The sequence below is a fragment of the Aureobasidium subglaciale genome, assembly GCF_000721755.1.
Source record: "Aureobasidium subglaciale EXF-2481 unplaced genomic scaffold scaffold_27, whole genome shotgun sequence".
NCBI lineage: Eukaryota > Fungi > Ascomycota > Dothideomycetes > Dothideales > Saccotheciaceae > Aureobasidium > Aureobasidium subglaciale.
This window is the reverse complement of record NW_013566968.1, coordinates 102136-122255: the sequence shown is the minus strand read 5'-3', so window position 1 is coordinate 122255 and position 20120 is coordinate 102136. Positions and strand designations below refer to the sequence as shown.

The following is a 20120-nucleotide window of genomic DNA, read 5'->3' as shown; positions in this document are numbered from 1 at the left end:
TTTTTTTTTTCTTGTAGCAACGGCCTTCTCTGCTCGTCTGCGCCGGGCGCTTGTCCATGTCGCAGGCTGCCTGTGCGAGCGCTCCTTCCTGACCCCCGTCTCATTCACGTCCACGTCCACGTCCACCTCGTCTGCAACCAACACCTCGCTGACCACCATCTCTACACAGCTGCGCTGCAAACGCCGACACCTTCGAAAATACCCAATCCACTTTCGACAGTCGATAATTTCCATCGCGCTTTTTCCCTCGTCACAGCGCTGTAAACGGCGTGTTTCCATCTCACATCTGGTCTACCGCCAAACATACCCCCAGCGCCTTGTTCCCGACTCCTCTTCGACACCGACTCTTCGTCGCCCGTCGCTCCACGTGTTTCGTCATCCGACACGCTCAAAGCCAACACGACCTCTCCCCACCTGTCAACACCAAGGCTCCATCCAGCACCTTCGTTGCACCCGAGGTCGCCTCTAACTACATCTGTGCCACACGTGTAGCCTCATCTACCAACAAAGCATCGGAACATCGATTGAGCGCTAGCAAGGGCCCCGGCGCTCGGTGAGAGACTTTTAGTTTTCCCCTCGTTCTTTCTTTCTCGGCTTCGTAATGGCAGACCAACAAGACGTCGACTTGGACTCGATCATCGACAGACTGCTCGAGGTCCGCGGTAGCAGACCCGGCAAGCAGGTCCAGCTCCTTGAAACTGAGATCCGCTATCTCTGCACCAGAGCTCGCGAGATTTTCATTTCTCAGCCCATCCTCCTCGAACTCGAGGCTCCCATCAAGGTAGCTATCGCCCCTTCTCCCAATCCTCTACTCTTCTTTTCTGACGCGTCCAGATCTGTGGTGATATCCACGGCCAATACTACGACCTCCTGCGTCTGTTCGAGTACGGTGGTTTCCCGCCTGAGGCCAACTACCTCTTCCTTGGTGACTACGTCGACCGTGGCAAGCAGTCGCTTGAGACCATCTGCCTGCTCCTCGCCTACAAGATCAAGTACCCCGAGAACTTCTTCATCCTCCGCGGCAACCACGAGTGTGCCTCGATCAACCGCATCTACGGTTTCTACGATGAGTGCAAGAGAAGATACAACATCAAGCTGTGGAAGACCTTCACCGACTGCTTCAACTGCCTGCCCATCGCCGCCATCATTGACGAGAAGATCTTCACCATGCACGGTGGCTTGAGTCCCGATCTTAACTCCATGGAGCAAATCAGACGCGTCATGCGCCCCACTGATGTATGTCCGCGACTTTCGCTGTTTCTCAATCCTTACTGACTGTATCCTCAGATCCCCGACTGCGGTCTCCTTTGCGATCTCCTCTGGTCTGACCCTGACAAGGACATTACTGGATGGAGCGAGAACGACCGTGGTGTTTCATTCACCTTTGGACCCGACGTCGTATCGCGCTTCCTGCAAAAGCACGACATGGACCTCATTTGCCGTGCTCATCAAGTCGTCGAAGATGGTTACGAGTTCTTCTCAAAACGTCAACTTGTAACCCTGTTCAGTGCTCCCAACTACTGCGGAGAGTTTGACAACGCCGGTGCCATGATGAGTGTCGACGAGAGCTTGCTGTGCTCATTCCAGATCCTCAAGCCAGCAGAGAAGAAGCAGAAGTACACATCACCCCACCAAACCCCTCCCTAACATTACATTCTAAATGCTGACTTGAATTCCTGCAGCAGGTTCGGACGCAGATAGTGGAACTTTGACGAGAAAAGGCGATCCTGTCCACTAGCAGCACGTTACATACAGCGCGGTTATCTTTGCATTCACTCTCCTCTATGCCTCCACCGGATTCTCACCTTTTTATATCATGTCATGGTGATGGTTTGCTCTTGTGCAGTTCTAAGGCCAGCCGTGACGAAGCGGACAGTCCGAGCCAGAAAAAAATAGAGGAGCCAAAAGGGAAAGAGAGAAGGATGGAGGAAAGTTCTGAGAGGACCAGACCACGATCATCTACGGCCTCAACCCCGACGAAAGGCCCACAATCTCTCCACCCTTACGAAACGAAGGTCCTCCCTCTGGTCGGAAAACTCACTACAGGTGGAGAGCCGGTTGGCTGTTTGGGAGAAACGAAAGGGAACAGTCTGCTGCGAATTCCATTGGGGCGGACGAGAGACTTTTTGGCATGACCTCCACTCACTGCTTTTTGCTGTTGCTACTCATACGCTCTTCATCGTTTTCTTTGCTTTGTTATATCAAATGTCATGGGTTGTTTTTTTCGTTTTGCTGTTTGCTATTTGCTCTTTTGCATTCGTCACGACTAATAACCATGGCTACATCCATGTCGTTGATGTAAGATTCTGTACTGACCTTCTCACAGATATTTCCAGTATTGTGTCGCGACATGTCAGCTTTGGTGAGTAACAAACAGTAGAAAAGGCATACTTAGACCTTGTGTGAGATATACCGCTGTAATAGGTAGGTGACTTGAGCATGCGATCTCGATCCGGCCAGAACAACAGTAAGAAGGTATGAGGATATCTGACTACTTTCCAACCCTCGCAAAATGCGTCTTTCTCTCAGTCCTTTCCTTGCACTGTCGTTTTGAGGGTAGTAACTAGGGCTTTTATTAATCATCTTCGTGTTCTTTTCCTCTGATCATTGCAGCATAAAAAGGATCAGATTTGATTTCGAGGGAAAACGTGGCACTCGGTTTCAAGCGGGATCCCTGACCAATTTGAAAAATGAGCACCTTTTATATAACAATGGACGCTTCTGGATGATTGTGATTGAGTGCTGGAAGTGTATAGAGGTGAGGCGGATTTATTAAGAGACCTGCATGGACAATTTGATAGAACGTTACCAAAGGCAAGTGTACTGTTGTTGTTGGGAGGAATACCCTTGGTCTATTATTTATTTCATCTTTTAGTCAAGAAGAATTGGAGAAGAGAGAGCACGTCGCTCTTGCCGTGGACATTGGGCATGCGAGAAGGAAAGGACGAGAGAGCTGATGTTGAAAACAGCGAACTCGGGATCCCTAGAGTGCTCGGACTTTTTTTTTTCTTTCTGTGCGTAGCTCTGAATCGATACCATGGGTCCAAGATGGCATGGGATCGCTGGTCCTGAGCATTTTTGTATCTCTGACACGAGGTGGGAAGCGATTGAAAACAGTGGAGAAGGAAGTGTCGGTCCAGCGAGAGGGGAACGAAGAACAGACAAGTAAGTTGTGCTTGCCCTTGTCAAGTCGTGTCAATGATCTCATGCGGTTCTTGGAATGTTTGAAGTTGGGTTGTGTTTTGATAGTTGATATTTGGTATCATGTAAGAAGGCATTCGCTTTTTCCATTTCTTTTCCCCCCCCAAATCTGAACGCCGGGTACGCCATCCCTGTCACTCCTTGAAACATGTATGCTAGTAGAAAAGATGCAAGAAGATAGAGACGGAGATTCTACTGCTCGGTTTGAAGAACCATCTTTTCTCTCTCGCTCCTTCTCTTGCTATCTCCCTTACTGCTATGCTTCCTCTCATTCTCCTCTCTACGCTTGATGGCCTTGAGTTCCTCTCCCTTGATCTCACTAGCCTTCTTGACCTGCTTGGGCAAATGTCTGTGACGGTGGATCCTCCTAATCTCAGGCATGTGCTTGTATCTCTCCACCAGAGCTCTGTCATATTCGAGTTGTTGACGCTGTCTGGCACTCTTGACTCCTTGACGCTCGGAAGCGCGGGCTCGCCAGAGTCGAATGTTTCCATCGTCGCTGCCGGTGAGAATGTAGTTGTTGTCTGGTGTCCAGGCGGCGGAGAAGACGCGTTGCATGCGTTTTGTGTGGTAGACGTCTCTGCTGTGGCCGTCGTTGCGCTTCCAGAGACGGACGCTGCGGTCGTAGGATGCCGAGACCAGTTCCTCTCCAGTGGGGGAGAACTCGACGTCCATGACTGCGGCGACGTGGTCTTTGAGGACGTTGAGGGCGCGCTTCAGGTTGCGCATGTCAAAGATGTAGATGTTGTGGTCTTCGTTTGCGACTGCGAGGTTGAAGGCCTCCATGGGGTTCCAGGAGATTGCGTTGGAGGCTAGTGTGAGGACGGACTTGTGGAGGGGGGAGGAGGTACGCATGTCGTAGAAGATGAGGGAGCGGTCGGTGGCTGTGGAGGCGAGGATGGAGGTTTCGGTCTGGTTGAACTTGAGGGCAGTAATGGTGTCGATGCTGTTGGGCCATTGTAGCGTTTGCAGAGGGGCAGAGTTGGCTCTGTTCAAGTCGTAGATGCTGATGACGGACGAAGCAGCGGCCACGACAGGCTCGGTACGGTGTTTTGTAATGGAGGTGAAGGCTGCAGGACCCAAATAGGTTGACAGCGGAGCGGCATTGCCAGCCTGGTTGTAAGGATCGTACATCTTGATACTCCTGTCGCTGCCACAAGACAGCAGCTTCTTGTCGTGTGTCCAGCACATGCTCTTGACAATGTTCTCGTGCGCCTGTGCCTGCCAAATCTCTTCTCTCGTCGTCAGATCCCACACCTTGACCACACCGTCACCACTGCCCGAAGCGAATCTCTCGAGCGAGTTGGGGTCCTTGGCCATGGTGTAGACTCCGTCGACGTGACCGCGGCCGAGCTGGGCCAGGAAGGGCTGGGCGAACATGCGGTCCATCTTTGTCGCATTCAGCGCCCTGGTGTACTCGCGCGCTCGTTCAAAGGGATGCAGAGCCGGATCCAGGTTGCGTGTCTGCCGTTGCACCGAAGTGCCCGGCGTCTGCTGCTGCGACGCAGTGCGAGTGAGGGCCTTTATTTTCTATACCACTCGCGTGTCAGTCTGTGTCTCGCTATGCTGGTGCACGTGATGGGGCATGTGTTGCGCATCTTCGTGAAGCAGATACTCCCGCGCACAACCCTCTCACAAGATCGATAAGGGATGATTCACTTACCATGTTGAAGGCTGCACTGTCAAGGTCAACGACTCTCCGAATCTTCAATGTCCAAAAAAGTTGCTCGGCCTCTTTTGCCCGCCAAACTCTACTCCGCATTCTTGGCGCCTTTCACATGTTTGACAGGGTCATCGTGAGCATGCTTCATGTTGATCATTGTTGCCTTTATCTGTCTCTCTATGTACCAGGTTCTGTGCTGAGAATGCTTGGTTGATAGAGGACCTCAAAGCTCATCATCGCTCAGTCCGTCTGTGACCTCGCGAACGAAGCGCTCTCTTTCATCTTCCGAGTCGCACAGGTCGACTGCGTCGCCAGTTCTTCCGTCCTCTGCCTTCTTTGCATGACTGACCTTGACTTGTTCAATGAGATCGTAGCCCAGTGCTCCCACGGACCACGCAGCTCTACAGTTCTCACACTCGATTGCATGACCTCTCGCAGTCATGGTCACTGCTTGTCCACAACGAGAACAACTAAGCTTGCCTCCGCGTCCTCCTGCCTCCGTCGTCTTCATCCACTTGCGCATCTTGTCCGGAATCTGGTCTGACAACCATCTCTTGGGGAACTCGTAGTCGTCCGGTAGAGGGATGAAGCCACAATCCAACTGACACGGCTGTGCTTGTCCAACGCCTGATTTTCTGACCTGCTTGTTACGACGCCTGAGCGATCTGAGCACCTTTTCCTGGAATTTCTGGGCATTCTCTCGAGCCTTCGATGCCTCGCCCTCGCCCTCGTCCTCGCTCTCAAGGCGGTAGGGTCCATTGTAGTTTGGACCTTGGACCACCTGTCTGAACGGCAAGGTTCCTGCGGGCTGAATCTCGAGTGCTCCGCTCTCATGCATCTGCTCACAATCCCAGAGCGTCCGGGCAGCCTCCTCTTGCAGTGGCGCCTTTTCTACAACAAACGGTGCTGTAGTAGTTCTGTTGAACGTTGCTCCTTCGTTACCAACAGTAAGCATGTTCAACCTTGCGGCGTCTTCCCCGACTAGCAGATGGCAGAAGTCCGGACTGAACGCCCCTGACATGACGGCAGAGTTGAGCTGTACCACATCACGAACGTGTTTGTCCGCATCACTACGGTATGGATCCCAGCAGGCCACGACACCGTCAGATGAGCCCGAGTACAGCCGGTTGCGTTCAGAACCCCAGGATAGGAAACGAATGCCTGTATCGGCTTCCCACCTTCTCTTTTCGTGCGGCACGATGGCTAGAGAATCCCCGTGCCTCAAGGTACTTAAAGGCGACTGGCCTTGCTTCGTCATACGGACGTCCCAGATGTAAACTCTTCCTTCTGTACTACCCACTGCAATGATGTTGCTGTCATGAGGAGAATAAACCACGTCATTGATATCCCAGGCTGAACAGTCTAGTTCCATGGTATGCTGGGCGTGGTTCTGTCGAGGGGAGTAGAGTCGGACCACCGAATGTATTCCATGACCAACGTGGCCGAAAGGTCTGCTGGCTACCGCAAAGATGGAAGAATTGCCACTTGGATTGGGATTCCAAGCAAGGTCGAAGACGTTTCGGTTGGGTGCGTCAACATCAATCCTCTGCTGGGTGTTGACATCCCACAGTGCGACCTCTCCTTCCTTGTCGCGATTGTCGTCTTCGGCATAGACTGCCTCGGCTTCGCGTGAGAATCCAGCAAGCAGATAGTTCTGATGGTCGTGAGCTAAGCCCCAACGTAATGCCGATGGATACTTCTTGCTCTGGATCGTTCCTGAGAACTTGATGATATCGGCCGAGTCGTCGTCGTCGTAAGACAGAACACGAACTGCACCAGCATCTGAAGAAGCACAGCCGGTAGCAACTAGTCCATTGTTGCTGACAGCAAGGAAGTCCACGGATGCCGGATGTTGAAGCGTATGTACAAGCGCCGTGTCTTCTAGAGAACTATTGATTCTGTATCTGTGCAGATTTTGATCGATCCCTGCAGAGTACATGTAATTGCTGTCTGGACTGAAGGCAACCATCTGGACTGTGGAGAACAGTTCTTTCTGACGTCCGTCAGGTAACAAGCGCTTAATGGTGTGGTCTGACAGCTCTTTGATCTTCTGTGATTTAGCCCTACCGATGACAAGGTTGCGAGGCTTGTTGTAGTCGACAGACTGCAGATCTGTAACAGCTACGGCACCTGCTGCGAAAGACTTGCCATTGGGCGACCATGCAATGGTCGAAACATCGCCCGATGCGTCGTCCATGTAAGCTTGCGCGCCCATGCTACTGTAAACAAGATCTCGCATACCAGCGTGCAACCTTCTCGGCCAATCGCGACCGCTAGTCAACCCAAGTTCTCGATGTCTTACGAGATAGTTCAGTGGTCTTATACTTCGCCTGCAGCGATGCGCGTCAGCGGTAGCATCAGACATCTTTCCCGGGCTGGATATGGACAGATCTTCAGAGTCGGTATAGGGGTGAGCCATGCGCCTGAGTTCTCTTGTCGGGTTCTGCGTGATTGGTCGTGATAAAGAAGTTGTTGCGTCCGGGTATGCCGCGCGCGGCCGAAGAACTTTGGAGTATCTTGACTGCATAGACGCCCACTTTCTCCCAGGGAAAAAGCGTTCAAATTCTCTCCAGGGAACAGCCTTTACTTCTTTCAAGTATCGGACAAGTGCGTCCTCCTCATCTGTAAAGGGTTGACCAAAACGGTTTTGGAAAGGTGGAATCTGAGAAATGTCATCAGGGAAGGTGAATGTAAGGCCAGTCTCGATAGAAGCGATAATGTCGGCCCCTCGAGCCACTTGCGGTTCGACAGATGAACCCGGAATTTTCAAATGGTTCTCTGAGAGACGATTGCGACGAGCTCGTTTCACGGGGACTAAAACTTCACCATCAGATTCGACAACTCCCAGCCTTCGCTTACTAGTGCGTTGTGAATTGTAGTTCAGAGGGAGATTGGCAGATGAACTTGAGTTGTCTACAGCAGTCGCGAAGCTTTCATCATCAGAGGACATGTCAAGTTTAATGACCTCGATGGTCTGTGTGTTTGGCTGTACGGATAGATTTTGTTGGTTTGCGGTCAGCGTCATGTTTGGAAGTGTGCCAGGAGATGGTTCGGGTGCATTCATTGCGTTTCCTGGAGACGGTGGACGTGGAGACATTGGGACCATTTCCGACGGCAGTTTGGGCCGGGAAGGTGCGATGGCGCCCGAGTCTCGAGCAATTGATGGAGGTAGCACATTTCTAACATGGCCATGGCCAATATTGTCGGTCTTCGGGCTTGCTCTTGAGACCTCCCTCGATAGCTCTCGCGAAGGAAGGCTCGTCGATGGTGCAGGTGAGGTGTGTAATAGATTTGTAGGTAGGACGTGAGATAATTCTATCGACCTCTTCGGGACGAGCAGTGTCTCAGCATGTGTATGAGGAGTCTGTGCTTGAGATGCTCGTGGTAGTGCCAGGGCATTCAATTGCCGATGCTGTGCTGAAGACACGGAGGGCCTGGGAGGTAACGATGATGCACTAGGTGGTAATATCGGTCTGCTCAGCCCAGAGTTGAGTGGTGTACCAGTCCGCGATTTTGACAGGGTAGCAAACCACTGCCTGGTCAATGGGTTCGTTATTGATACGGGCCCGTCGCGTGTGGGCCGTGGCTGGTCTGGATGCGGGCCAGGTCGCTGTGTGTTGGGAGGCGGTCTATGTGACTGCACAGGTTGTGTAGAAGACGGTACCCGTGATCGGACAGGCTGGGTAGCTGGCGGAGCATGTGAGCGCGTAGCTTGTGTAGCTGGCGGTGCAGATGGTCGAGTGGTCTCGGACTGTTCAAAGGACGACACCGGTGGTCGAGTCGTACTAGGCTGTGGGATCAAGGGCTGGTATAGCTGGGTAGGCCTGTGTTTTGCAGGAAACGACACTGTGGCATTCTTCTTGATCGACTGGCCGACAGGCTGCGGGTTCTGAAGTTTCGTAGGCTGGCCAGCATTGAGAGACTTCGGGGCGCCCACATCATGTCGCTGTTGGCGGACAGTCCAGCGGACTTCGACCGAGTCGTCACTGTCGTCGTTGTCGTCGTCTTCATCGGACGGAGTTATGAAGCGCGAGTCTGGTATGCGCAGTTGTGATCGTCGAGGCTCTGGTGGTGGGCTGTCTTCGCTGAGGTCGATGACCACTCGTCCTCGTTGCGCCATGTCGGGCTTGTTGTGTAAGAGACGTCGCCTCGGAACAATCGTCGAGAGTGTCGAGCTTGCTCATTGCCGTGGATGTCGAACATGCATGAACTTGCGTCGTCCGGGTGAACGCTGCTCAATCAAAGTGAAGTGAGTTCGAGAAGACGCGTTGTGGAGACATGACGCGCACGCGATGTACCATTTATTAATTGCTCACTATCAGGCACATCAATCTTGATCACCAGAAATTAGAAGATAGGTCACTCCTGTGTACAATCATTGGACTTGATCGTCATAAAATTGCAATTGAATCTATGTCTTGTTCGAAGACGGTCCTACCTGCTCCTCCTCGACCAAGTGTTTTGTACCCTCGCAAACTCGACATTGTCTGCCTGCCACGATCAGAAGCTGATCTCCCGAGTATACTTCTTCCTATCATAACCTGTTCGGCTACCTATCAGAAGGGTAGCTGCAGCGTATATGCTACTGTCACATCTTTGCTTCGCAAACTTCATGAGTGCTAGACACCATCAGCCCAGTGGCTCCTGGGTGCAGGCATGAGGTATGATTCGTGCAGCAAGATGCGAGTCATCTGAAAGTATTCCTCATTGATTTGTGTCTTCATGAGCTCAGGCCGGTTGCCTTTCCGAGTCTTCTCTTGAGCGACTCCATCGTCTGCTCTGTGGTCTTGCCCTTCTCTTTCTCGTCGCGATTGATGCGAACGACCGCTGCCGACCCTCCAATAAACAGGGCGAACACTGGATCCAAGTTCCTGTCGAGTCCCATCAGTCACCCACTCGCTTCTGGCATCCATGGTCTGATGCTACTGACTTGGAGATGATGTAGGCGTAGCGAGGAGCAGACATACTGAGACAGTCGTCGGATTGATTTCGAACAGCTTGTTCTGTGACCGTGAGTTACTCTTGCGATAGTCTCTCCACCGTCTGATCCAGAGGTCGGTGATTGCAAGGTTCCTGGTTGCAGTTGTTGGACGCTCCCAAAGTTCATCTCTGCATCAAGTCTGGCTTCGGGACCGCGGGCCGTTGAAAGTCGTGTGACGCGCTAAGTCGCGAGCTCGGAGATAAGACTCATATCACCCAGATAAGGCAGGTACTTTGCTGGCCACCCTGATGGACATCTGCCACCTCGACTTGTTATGTATGCCCTCTCCCGTCATGTTGTGATCGCCTCGGAAACAAAATGCGAAAGACCTGGTTTCTGCCATCCACGCAGGTCAACTCGAATTTCACAACCTACTTGATAGGAACTTATCACGAAGACAGAGGGGATGAGCAAATTGATATGTAAGGGTTTCATTAAAAGCATCTGTGTAAGCAGCGAAATGGGGTACAAGGGCCTGAGCGGGTGTGGTTCTTGACGAGCGCCGTCAGAATGACGAGCGGCTGCTTTGTCCTGCTTGCTCCGTCGCTGCATTCGGTCATCCTCCCTCAAATCATCCCTCTCCGTCAATAGTTCCCAAAGACTCCGAAACTCCTGGTGATCCGTGTAAGGATATCGTGTGGCATTAGAATAAGAAAAGAAAGTCGGGTATGCTTCAAGCGGCCTCGCCAAAGGTGTTCTCGCCAGAGTAGCTGTGAAGAGTGTGAGCTCATGTCTTGTTGTGATGCATGTCAAGCAACATACGTGATGTAGAGGAAGCCGTCCTCGTCCTTGTGCTCCTCGTAGATGCTGCTCATCAGGGCGGCGGTGGGAGGAAGGACCTCGTCGACGAAGATGAAGATGGCCTTTTCGGGCGAAAGCTTAATGCGCTTGCGGATCACGTAGACAAACTGTCCGACGGTAAGATCGGCTGGGACCAGATACTTCTTCTTGTCGATGGTGGCGATGTCCGACTTCTCGACCTTCTCGCAGATGACCTGTGTTGCCACACCGTCAGTGTTATGTTCAGCGTCGCGACGGATGGTCGACCAGGGCTTACAGGGATGCGGTCGGTGTACTTTTGACGGATGCGCTCGGCCTCAGCCTACACACAGTCAGTACCGCAATGGTTTGGAGGCCGTGGAAGGCGTATCAACGCACCTTGCGCTTCTCGAACCTGCGACATGGTGTTAGTCCGACGTTCCTTGACCGCCTTGACGCTAGGCAACAACTTACGGGTGCTCGTCCTTGAACTTGCTGCGCATTCTGACGGTTTGTGATGTTTCGTTTGTGGTGAGGAGGTGGTTGAAGGAAGTTGAGTCGATGTGAGGTCGTTAGGTTGCAAAGGTGGTGTTGGTTGTCGATGGAGAAGGGAAGGAGGAGGGATAGTCAGGCGCTGGCTGCGATGACCAATGCGGGGTGGAGCACAGACAACACGAACGGCGCGGTCACAAGCGTCGTCAAGCTCCGTGTTTCTTATCTACAACACAAAGGCACAGGCCAAGTGAAAGAACGACTCGCAAGGACGGGCGAGTGAGAACAAAGGCACGTGTGAGCAAGTGTTGTGCAGAGGGACTGATGAACGAGAAAATCACGCGATCCTGTTGGGCTGACTAGTCATAGCCTCATAGGTATAGGTATCATCTGTTTACCCTCAATCATGCACCACAACGCCATGAAACCCGTCAGATAGCCTTCACTTAGCCTTCCTCCAATAAACTCCTTAATGAGAAAGCTAATACCGGTTCAAAGTTCCGAGTCGATTACATGGTTGCAGTTGGGAAATAGTACTGATCCCACAGGAACTCATAGTCCTCGATTATGCCGCCGGCCATGTCCAGCAGCGGTTTGTTTCGTAGCTTGTTGGTCACCGAATGAATCCACGCCCTGATTGCACATGTCAGCAAAGCCATTTTCACGAGCAATAAAGCAATGCGGACTTACTTGGTGAAGGTTTCGTAGAATGCGCCTCTCATGAGCCACCATCCCAGGCTCCAACCTCTCCTCTTCAACTCGTCTCTCTCAAGTGCTGTCAATGCCCGGAGACCGCCTGCTCTTCTCTCTTGGAGATCCTTCTTTGCCAGTTGACGTGCACCATACTCTATCGTGACGCCCAATACCCAAGGTTGCCAGCTCTTCTTGTTCTTCGTAGCCCAGTAGTGCATTGCTGCAGCATAAATGACGGGTCTTAGAATGTAGAGGACCTCGGCCAGCTCACCCATGCCATTAACACGATGTAGCAGAGCCTTTGGCGGTTTGATATCATCTGCCGTCAGAGCTTTAGAAAGCAGATAGCCCGAGATGTCGGAGGAAGAAGGCAGAGTAGGCAGCGAGAGACCAGTCCTCGGCATAGTCCATTGAGTGTCTTCAGATTTCTCGGATGGCGGCGATTCCAGCCCACTTGCATCTTTCTCTTCCAGAGTGCTTGGATCTGCCTCACGCTCGGGTAGCGGCGGATTCAATAGAGGCCGGGAGTTTGTTAGACGCATGAGGAGCAGTCGACACAAGGCTTTGATACTCTCAAGGATTACGACAGCCTTCCACCTTGCCTTTTCTCCCCTTCTCTTCGCAGCCATTTCGCACAGAAGTTCCGTGTATTGGACTACTTGCAGAAACGTGGCAAGTCGTCGGTAGGCTGGAGACTTCTGAGTCCAAAATCGAGTGTAGCGGGTATGTGGTGATGGGTGAGGACGTTGTAGTGCCGGCAATCGCTGTATCGCACGCGCAAGGAGGGAGTCATGGTAGATGGAAAGTAGTTGTACGCTCGAATGTACTATGCACTCGGTTCAGCTCAGTGGGATGAGAGTGATGAGTCGTGGTCCTTACAAGATTCTGATGCGATTTCTGTATCGCGGAAGCGGCCTGGCACATGTCAGAGAGATAGGTATATGCGGAGGAGCAAGATCAGTACCTGGTAGAATATAAGTCAACGAGCGCAATGCACCCTCGATCTGGCTGACTGCACTGGCATTCTTTGTCACAAAGTCGCCATACATGCGCAGATACTTGGGTGGAAGGGCAAGAGCATCCTGTGCCGTATGCGACACATGCTTGTAAAGCTCCATGGCCATAGAGCAAAACACGCTGCTGTGGAAATAATGTCAGGAGAAAAGCAGGGAGCATCCGACTCGATGATGCTCGTGAGACTTGTGGAGAAGCCTCGGCTGCCCCGGCCTCTGCCAAGGCTGTTGATTCACGTAACCACCGAAGCTGTTCTCGAAGCAGATCCCTCCCTGTCCTTTACAAACCCATACCGACGCGTTAACTGATCGAGACACCGTCGTTCATGGACTACCAAAACATGTACTCGTCTTTTGACGAGTCTTCGGCTCAAAATCCATCCGATAATCCTGCTAGCTCGACCCCCAATTTCATGCAATTCGTACTTTCGTCATTCCCGAATTTGCAGCAGCATCCCGGTCCTGGTCCTGCTCATCAACAAAACCCTTCCCCAGCGACTGCTCAGAGACCGTTCCTGACGTAAGTCTATACAATTCACGCGTTTATAAAATCAGCAAAAGTAATTCGTGACCAGGCCTGCCAACTCAAACAATCAAATCACACAAAGCCCGGTGCATCAATCTTCGCCAACCGCGTCCAATGAACGCTCCACTACTACTTGGACCGAAGCAGAATGGCAGAAAGTGTACAGGTCAGCGAATCTGAGAACCATCCTGAGGCATCTTGTTAATACTTCTTAGCAACACACCTGACGGTGTTGCCGAACTACGTGCACGCTGGGAGGCCGACTTGAGTCGCACCGAATTGCCTCCTCCACCACCAGAAGTGCATGCTACTAAGCAAGAAGGCATTGACGTGAGACCTATGTTCACCATGTTATCGGGGATATACTGACGACTGGGCAGGCGGTGAAGAACTTTGCAAAAGATCATGGCTATGTCCTGGTCATTGGCCATTCATACAAGGACAAGGTGAGCAATATTGCATTTCACTAGTGATCCATGTTATTCGTCCTCGGCTTGACGTGTTCTGACACTATTTGCCCTGCTTTAGTTTGCTGCGGTATTGTTTTGAATGTGTCAAGTACGCTCATACAGTGGACTAACTTGAGCTCCTAGAACGGCGAAACGAACAAAGTCCTGTTGACTTGCGAAATGGGTGGCTATTTCCGCGATCACTTCAAGAAGAATCCAGGAACAAGAGTGCGCAACCGCATGAGCCGAAAGACTGGATGTCCAATGAAGATTCTCATCTCCAAGCGACGCTTCTCCGACGAATGGGTCACCGTCATCAAGGACCATAAACACAACCATGGTGCCTACAGAGCCAAGGTGACACTGACTGCTTCGAAAATGCCCGAACTGGAGGATGCTCTGCATGATTGGCACATGGCCGAGATTGCAAGGGGCGAAGCGGTGCACGGAAACACACTCAAAGCCAGGGCACTGGCAATGTATGCTGAGATGCCACAGTATCGCGGAAAGTCTCCGCCAAACCTTGACAGAGACTGGCTCGATCAATACCGTATGCGCTACAACTTGCCTGGTAAGGTGACAAGGCCGCCGATACCAGGTATTGTCAGAGGTCCAAACAACCCTGAGCCGACGCCAATCAACGTTGACGACCAACTACCTTTGGAACCTCCAGCCTTTGCCGACTTGGAAGGGATCTTCCCCCTGGAGCAAAACCTTTTCTGGCCTACCAAGCAGTTTGTGCAGGAGTACATGTCCCGCTACGACGCCTCGCACGACTTCAATCATGTCACACGAGTCTTTGCCCTATCAAGACGCATCCTGGATGCAGAGTCACAGTCTTTCCAAGGAGTCACGTACGATCCACAGGCAGTTCTTCTTGCAGCTATGTTGCACGACGTAGGCGATCACAAGTATCACAAGCCAGGAGAGAACCCAGAAAACCAGATTGCAGAGCACCTCCTAGAGCATGGAGCAAGTCCAGACCTCGCGATGAAGGTACAACTCATCGCTAAGAATGTGTCCTTCTCCAATGAGGTCAAGAACCCTCGAATGATGAAGGCGGTGCTGGATCAGCATCCAGAATTGGCCATCGTGCAGGATGCCGACAGACTGGATGCGATAGGTGCAGTGGGTATTGGCAGGTGCTTTGCTTTCGGCGCGGTCAAGCAACCAGACAGAGGACTAGACGGAAGCATAGAGCACTTTGCTGAGAAGCTCGAAAGACTGGAGAACATGATGAAGGTTAGTGGTGAAACGCATCCACTATTCACGACACGCTGCTGACAAACAATAGACACATTCTGGACGCGAGCTGGCCAGAGAGAGGACCCAGCGACTACAGGTCTTCAGACAATGGTGGGACGAGGAGACATCTATGCAGATCTAAACTGCACAGGACGGCGTCGGGCACGGAAAAAGGAGGCGTCTTTGGAGCCATGGTCTATATCAGATACCCCATTCCATGAGTAGTTAGTAGTGATACGGCAGAGGCAGCTATCGGGCTTCAGCTATGAACATTCAATGATAACGAAGTTTTCAAGAGTACCTTGCTGATTTCGAGTGAAGAAGATTCAAGAAGTTGGGAGCTTCGGCGGGCAAACAAACGCCAAGTCTCCGGAGATGGGAGCTCGTCCTAGACGGCGAGATGGCCATCGTCATCGCAACTGAACATTCACTTTCGCATTCCCTCTCCAACTCGCATCGACCTTGATCCATCTCGAAAGCATTCCTGACGACATCGCACATCCAAATCGCCATGCCGTCAACCACTGCAGAAACGCTCTCCCTCGTCAACAGGAACGTGTCGGTAGCACCGTTAGTGCTGCTCTCGGCGACAGATCACTACGCCCGTTCAGCAAAGGGCACACGCAAGCGAGTAGTCGGTGTGCTGCTGGGTCAAAACGATGGAAAGAACGTGAGAGTATCAAACAGTTTTGCTGGTAGGTTGCCACTGCTTTATCATGCGCATCTCCGACTCCGACTGACAGTCGCCTCTCAGTGCCATTCGAGGAGGACGAGAAGGACCCGTCAGTGTGGTTCCTTGACCACAACTATGTCGAATCAATGAACGATATGTTCAAGAAGATCAACGCTCGCGAGAAGCTCGTCGGATGGTACCACACTGGCCCCAAGTTGCGCGCCTCGGATCTGGAGATCAACGAGCTGTTCAAGCGCTACACGCCCAACCCTCTGCTCGTCATCATCGACGTCCTGCCCAAGGATGTCGGCGTGCCAACCGATGCTTACTTTGCCGTCGATGAGATCAAGGACGTATGTTTGCAATCAACACCAACAACTCTTTACATTGTACTTACGCACCTCGCAGGACGGAACCACGACCGCAAAGACATTTGTACACACACCCTCGACCATCGAAGCAGAAGAGGCAGAAGAGATTGGAGTAGAGCACTTGCTCCGCGATATCCGTGATGTTGCTGTTGGAACTCTGTCAACTCGCGTGACATCGCAATTGCAGTCGCTGCAAGGTCTGCATCACCGCCTGCAAGACATTGGCAGATATCTCGACAAGGTCGTCGACGAAGAGCTCCCTGTCAACCACGCAATCCTCGGCAACCTTCAGGACGTCTTCAACTTGTTGCCCAACCTCTCGACTCCCAAGACCGCAGGCGCCATTGGTCTCGCTGGCCCACAAGCAGCTGGCGATTCAGAGCTTGCCCGTGCCATGAACATCAAGACCAACGATCAACTCATGTCCATCTACCTTGGAAGTTTGGTTCGCGCCATTACTGCCTTCCACGACCTCATCGAGAACAAGGTTCAGAACAAGCAACAGGCCGATGACAAGGAGCAAAAGAAGGAAGAGGACAAGACGAAAGAGACTATCAAGAAGACCGAGGAGCTCATGCTGAACGGCGACGCACCGGCCGAGCAGCAAGAAAAGGAAGACAAGAGCACCAAGGATGACAAGAAGAAGGGATGAAGGACATGGAGGCACTTCCAGGTTATGAAACATGACGTGTTTTTCTCACTACACGTCGCTACGCTCGACTCGACACTAAAGAGCCAGCATCGACATGGTGCATGCATCAGGCGTTTGTAATATACGGCGGAAGGAGGGATACTATCAGAGGACGCATCAGACGCTGACCGAGAAGCAAACTCGGGCGTCTTTCTTGTCGCAAGGCCTCATATAACATGATATGAAAAGTAACTACGCCAACGGTTCACCGTTTCGTGATGTCCTCCTATACATGTGACGTCTCGCTCAAGTCTTCGATGCTTTAACCGCCCCATCCCGCAGCCCATCCAGCAAGTTCTTCCACACTAACCTCCCTCGTCTTGACATATGCTCCAAACAACCCTCCTCTCTCAGCCAACACGCAAGCGAGTAGATGCTTACACATTGGGACATCCTTCCCTAAAGACAAGCCACCAACCATCCACTCTTGCTCCTCCCCCTCGGTCACAGGCTCAACATGATCCCCTCCCTCGTCTTCCGGCAGGTTTGCAGGAAAAGCAGAGAATGCGAATGCAGGACACGAACAACTCCAACTCGACGTTCTGACCTCATGATGCGTACTCGATGCCACTGGATCCCTGAAGCGTGAATTTGATGATGTTTGTTGTGCTGAGCGGACGTAGTAGACAGCATTGGTGTAACCTTTGTCTGCTCTCTTGATGTTTTCTACAATCTCGTTGAGAGCAGTGCTTGTTCCATGCTCGACATTTGTTGCATCTACCACCGTCTCAGGTGCTGGTGGCGGGTCCTTGGTTTGAGGGATCGGGAGTAATCGCACTACTAGTTCTCGGTCTAGAAGATCTAGTGCTGAGAGGAGCTCATTGGGATATAAGACATGGAGGGTCAAGAGGATTGATCGATCCGCTGGTGTTGCTTGTTTTAGAGGATTGGATGGTGGAGTGGTTGGGCTTGGTGGTTCTGTTTGCAGAGATGTGATGAGGGAAGTTATGAAGGCGCGAGACTCTGGAAGTGTCATAATGCTTAGGATGCCTGATTCTATGGTGATTGATCCCTCCTTGGTTCGGTCGGTGATGCAGTTCGAGTTGGTCTATTTTGAAGTGGGATGATGATGATACGGTCGGGTCTTCTGGTTGATCAAGTTGAGAAATTGTACACGAGGTCGACCACTGTGCAAAAACTACTTAGGAAGGGATAGATGACATATCACGACAGTACCTCTCAGACAAACAGTGATAGATCATAGTAGGTGTTGTTATACACGATGAGGCGGGTCTCAAAACTCATGCATTGCAGAGATCAGGGTGCTCCCCTCAGCGAGTACAATTCAATGTTATTGCGCTAGCTGCTCCAAGCCGCAAAAGTAGACCAAAAGTCTGGTAACGAATTGTCGCGCAATTCGTCTACTGTGCAGTTGATATACGTTAGAAATGACATCAACACGGATGCTGGTTCCGAGTCCTCACTGCTCTCAAACACAGAGTATGCAGAACAACAAACATTCGGAATGGCTTAAAATGTGTTTTGACAAACACGCAAGTGATCAGCTTTGACTCGAGCTATGCCATGAGATGTTGCAAAGACGCAAACAAGAATAACAGCAGACACGCCCTCTGCAGCGAAGTTGCTCAGAGCATTCGTCATGCTGATCACCGATGCTTATCGTCCCTCAGGAAATTGCTTCTACTACAATGTACTCCGTATAGTCGTTAGAAGATCATCTGAGCAAAAGAAGATATGCAACCGGTCACCAAGACCCTATGCGATACTCTACAGCTTGGTCAAGAGATACACCGGCTGATAGATTGCTATTGCTGGGTAATGCGATACAAGGTTAGCATGTAACCGAGTAACGTCCAGATGACAGGCGAGAAACACATGCTACAACAGTGGTTCGTCGCTGTACATGCACACGAGGTCCACGATAAAAGTATGCGGCCCGCCCGGCGCAGGGCATCGACCGGATCTGCATGATCTGCAGCGACAGAACGACATGTCAATTGAAGATTGTGATCATTATTTCTTCTTTGACGGCATTGGTGTTGGACAAGGTCAATTGCAGGAGTCGAAAGCTGGGTTTGCTTCTTCCTCTTCTCTGGCAGCGCTCGCTGTCGCATCCCACACTGGAGTATGATCAGACACCATTATCCGAGGATTACTCGCAGCCGCTGCGGTCATGAGCCGAAGACCTGCATGAAGTTCCTGCTGCTTGCTGCAAAGAACCGTGCAGATGATCACGACTGGACCGTGATTACAATCGAAGCAGCGTAATATAGCAGAAGTCACGCATCGGTTGGATATCCTTCCCTGAATCCCGTGAACGAGCACTCGCCGGCACGAGGTTGTTTCATGAGACGTGTTTGTCGGTTGAGGGCCTAGCCTATGATCGATTGACCCAGCGAAGGATCCTCAAACATATGCTGTGGATACAAGTCGTATATTATACCTTGATACTGCCCAGACTAGATGGACCCTATTTGTCTTGGTGCCATTGTCAAGAAGACAGTCCGCGTACGTACGCACGTATCGACAGGAAGGTCGTGAATCTCAAATGCGAATCGTTTCCTGTAGACAGCAAGCGCCGTGTGACCATTTGCTCACAAGAGATACGGAGGCGGGTAGCCGCAAATGAGGGGTACTTTGAGGTCTTCTCGGGCGTGGGGGGTCTGAGCCAAGGGTCCGCCACACCGTCAAGAAAGCGGCGGAAACCAAAGTCAATTCGAGAGGGCTTTCACATGTCAATCGCTCGACAGAATGACTTGGGTCAGTTGGCGACTCGACACTGGCATTGCTTGCTGATGGAGGGTCAATTGGCAACGGATGATAACACACACCTGCTCGAAAGCCTCGATCAGGGTATTGACTTGCTGACCCGAGCCGAAGTAGGAATACAATCAGGCATTATGAAGGGGGTTCAATGGAGGAGGATTATGTTGGTCTCGCCCGACATGGCAGAATCCCACCGGGCATATGCGTGATCAGGATATCTCCCTCGGGGGCCCACCTGATAAGCGCTACAAACAAGAAGATGCGCTTGCTCCTCTCTCCACCAATGTCGATCGAGCGAAGGAGGAGGGGAGGCGTCGAGGCGGTGCGCTCAATCGCGTGTAGTTCTTCTCTTACCGAACACTGTAGCGCATGCTTCTTTAGGCGGATTGTTGCCCAATTTGCGGGATCAATGGGGCTGATACCTGACGCCATTTTGTCATACCCCAAATGGTTTCAGGTGCTGTCAATGCTTGCCAACATCAGCGAAAGATTGAAATCAGCGGTAAGAGAGGGGGTTTCGAGTTGAACCAGCGTAGTGATAGGGAGAGGAGGTTCAACAGCAATCGTAGCATCATCGTCGGTGAATGAGATTCACAGAGCCGCACTGGGACGGAAGAGGCAAGGTGCAGGGTCCAG

General features: G+C 51.7%; 10 protein-coding genes across 10 annotated transcripts; 4 read left to right on the top strand and 6 right to left on the bottom strand.

Moving 5' to 3' along the window:
- Positions 1 to 601: 601 nt before the first annotated feature.
- Positions 602 to 1647, top strand: AUEXF2481DRAFT_69577 (uncharacterized protein; the record flags this gene model as incomplete). The annotated part of the gene is made up of 3 exons (XM_013484722.1): positions 602 to 781; positions 835 to 1236; positions 1288 to 1647. The coding sequence occupies 3 exons, from the start codon at positions 602 to 604 to the stop codon at positions 1645 to 1647; spliced, it is 942 nt and encodes a 313-aa protein (XP_013340176.1).
- A 1746-nt stretch (positions 1648 to 3393) lies between these two features.
- AUEXF2481DRAFT_48217 (uncharacterized protein) lies at positions 3394 to 4867 on the bottom strand (the record flags this gene model as incomplete). The annotated part of the gene is made up of 2 exons (XM_013484715.1): positions 3394 to 4731; positions 4865 to 4867. The coding sequence occupies 2 exons, from the start codon at positions 4865 to 4867 to the stop codon at positions 3394 to 3396; spliced, it is 1341 nt and encodes a 446-aa protein (XP_013340169.1).
- Positions 4868 to 4936: 69 nt separating this feature from the next.
- AUEXF2481DRAFT_43848 (uncharacterized protein) lies at positions 4937 to 9095 on the bottom strand. The gene has a single exon (XM_013484704.1). It carries the CDS (start codon positions 8982 to 8984, stop codon positions 5088 to 5090), a length of 3897 nt encoding a protein of 1298 aa, XP_013340158.1. The 5' UTR covers positions 8985 to 9095; the 3' UTR covers positions 4937 to 5087.
- Positions 9096 to 9328: 233 nt separating this feature from the next.
- AUEXF2481DRAFT_43847 (uncharacterized protein) lies at positions 9329 to 9881 on the bottom strand. Its single transcript, XM_013484703.1, has 2 exons — positions 9795 to 9881; positions 9329 to 9735 (listed from the first exon to the last, which is right to left on the bottom strand). Exons 1-2 carry the CDS (start codon positions 9827 to 9829, stop codon positions 9585 to 9587), a joined length of 186 nt encoding a protein of 61 aa, XP_013340157.1. The 5' UTR covers positions 9830 to 9881; the 3' UTR covers positions 9329 to 9584.
- A 415-nt stretch (positions 9882 to 10296) lies between these two features.
- On the bottom strand, positions 10297 to 11142 carry AUEXF2481DRAFT_43845 (uncharacterized protein). Its single transcript, XM_013484702.1, has 5 exons — positions 11079 to 11142; positions 11004 to 11019; positions 10903 to 10947; positions 10608 to 10840; positions 10297 to 10555 (listed from the first exon to the last, which is right to left on the bottom strand). Exons 1-5 carry the CDS (start codon positions 11105 to 11107, stop codon positions 10519 to 10521), a joined length of 360 nt encoding a protein of 119 aa, XP_013340156.1. The 5' UTR covers positions 11108 to 11142; the 3' UTR covers positions 10297 to 10518.
- A 463-nt stretch (positions 11143 to 11605) lies between these two features.
- On the bottom strand, positions 11606 to 12907 carry AUEXF2481DRAFT_69636 (uncharacterized protein; the record flags this gene model as incomplete). Its single annotated transcript, XM_013484729.1, has 4 exons — positions 11606 to 11729; positions 11787 to 12615; positions 12669 to 12704; positions 12754 to 12907. 4 exons carry the CDS (start codon positions 12905 to 12907, stop codon positions 11606 to 11608), a joined length of 1143 nt encoding a protein of 380 aa, XP_013340183.1.
- Positions 12908 to 13091: 184 nt separating this feature from the next.
- AUEXF2481DRAFT_43842 (uncharacterized protein) lies at positions 13092 to 15320 on the top strand. Its single transcript, XM_013484701.1, has 7 exons — positions 13092 to 13322; positions 13378 to 13494; positions 13544 to 13658; positions 13709 to 13774; positions 13857 to 13865; positions 13922 to 15019; positions 15072 to 15320. The coding sequence occupies exons 1-7, from the start codon at positions 13144 to 13146 to the stop codon at positions 15162 to 15164; spliced, it is 1677 nt and encodes a 558-aa protein (XP_013340155.1). The 5' UTR covers positions 13092 to 13143; the 3' UTR covers positions 15165 to 15320.
- Positions 15321 to 15533: 213 nt separating this feature from the next.
- On the top strand, positions 15534 to 16718 carry AUEXF2481DRAFT_48215 (uncharacterized protein; the record flags this gene model as incomplete). The annotated part of the gene is made up of 3 exons (XM_013484714.1): positions 15534 to 15717; positions 15777 to 16048; positions 16104 to 16718. The coding sequence occupies 3 exons, from the start codon at positions 15534 to 15536 to the stop codon at positions 16716 to 16718; spliced, it is 1071 nt and encodes a 356-aa protein (XP_013340168.1).
- Positions 16719 to 17019: 301 nt separating this feature from the next.
- AUEXF2481DRAFT_8329 (uncharacterized protein) lies at positions 17020 to 17733 on the bottom strand (the record flags this gene model as incomplete). The annotated part of the gene is made up of 1 exon (XM_013484668.1): positions 17020 to 17733. One exon carries the CDS (start codon positions 17731 to 17733, stop codon positions 17020 to 17022), a length of 714 nt encoding a protein of 237 aa, XP_013340122.1.
- A 1249-nt stretch (positions 17734 to 18982) lies between these two features.
- On the top strand, positions 18983 to 19828 carry AUEXF2481DRAFT_456583 (uncharacterized protein). Its single transcript, XM_013484750.1, has one exon. It carries the CDS (start codon positions 19133 to 19135, stop codon positions 19691 to 19693), a length of 561 nt encoding a protein of 186 aa, XP_013340204.1. The 5' UTR covers positions 18983 to 19132; the 3' UTR covers positions 19694 to 19828.
- The last annotated feature ends 292 nt before the right edge of the window (positions 19829 to 20120 follow it).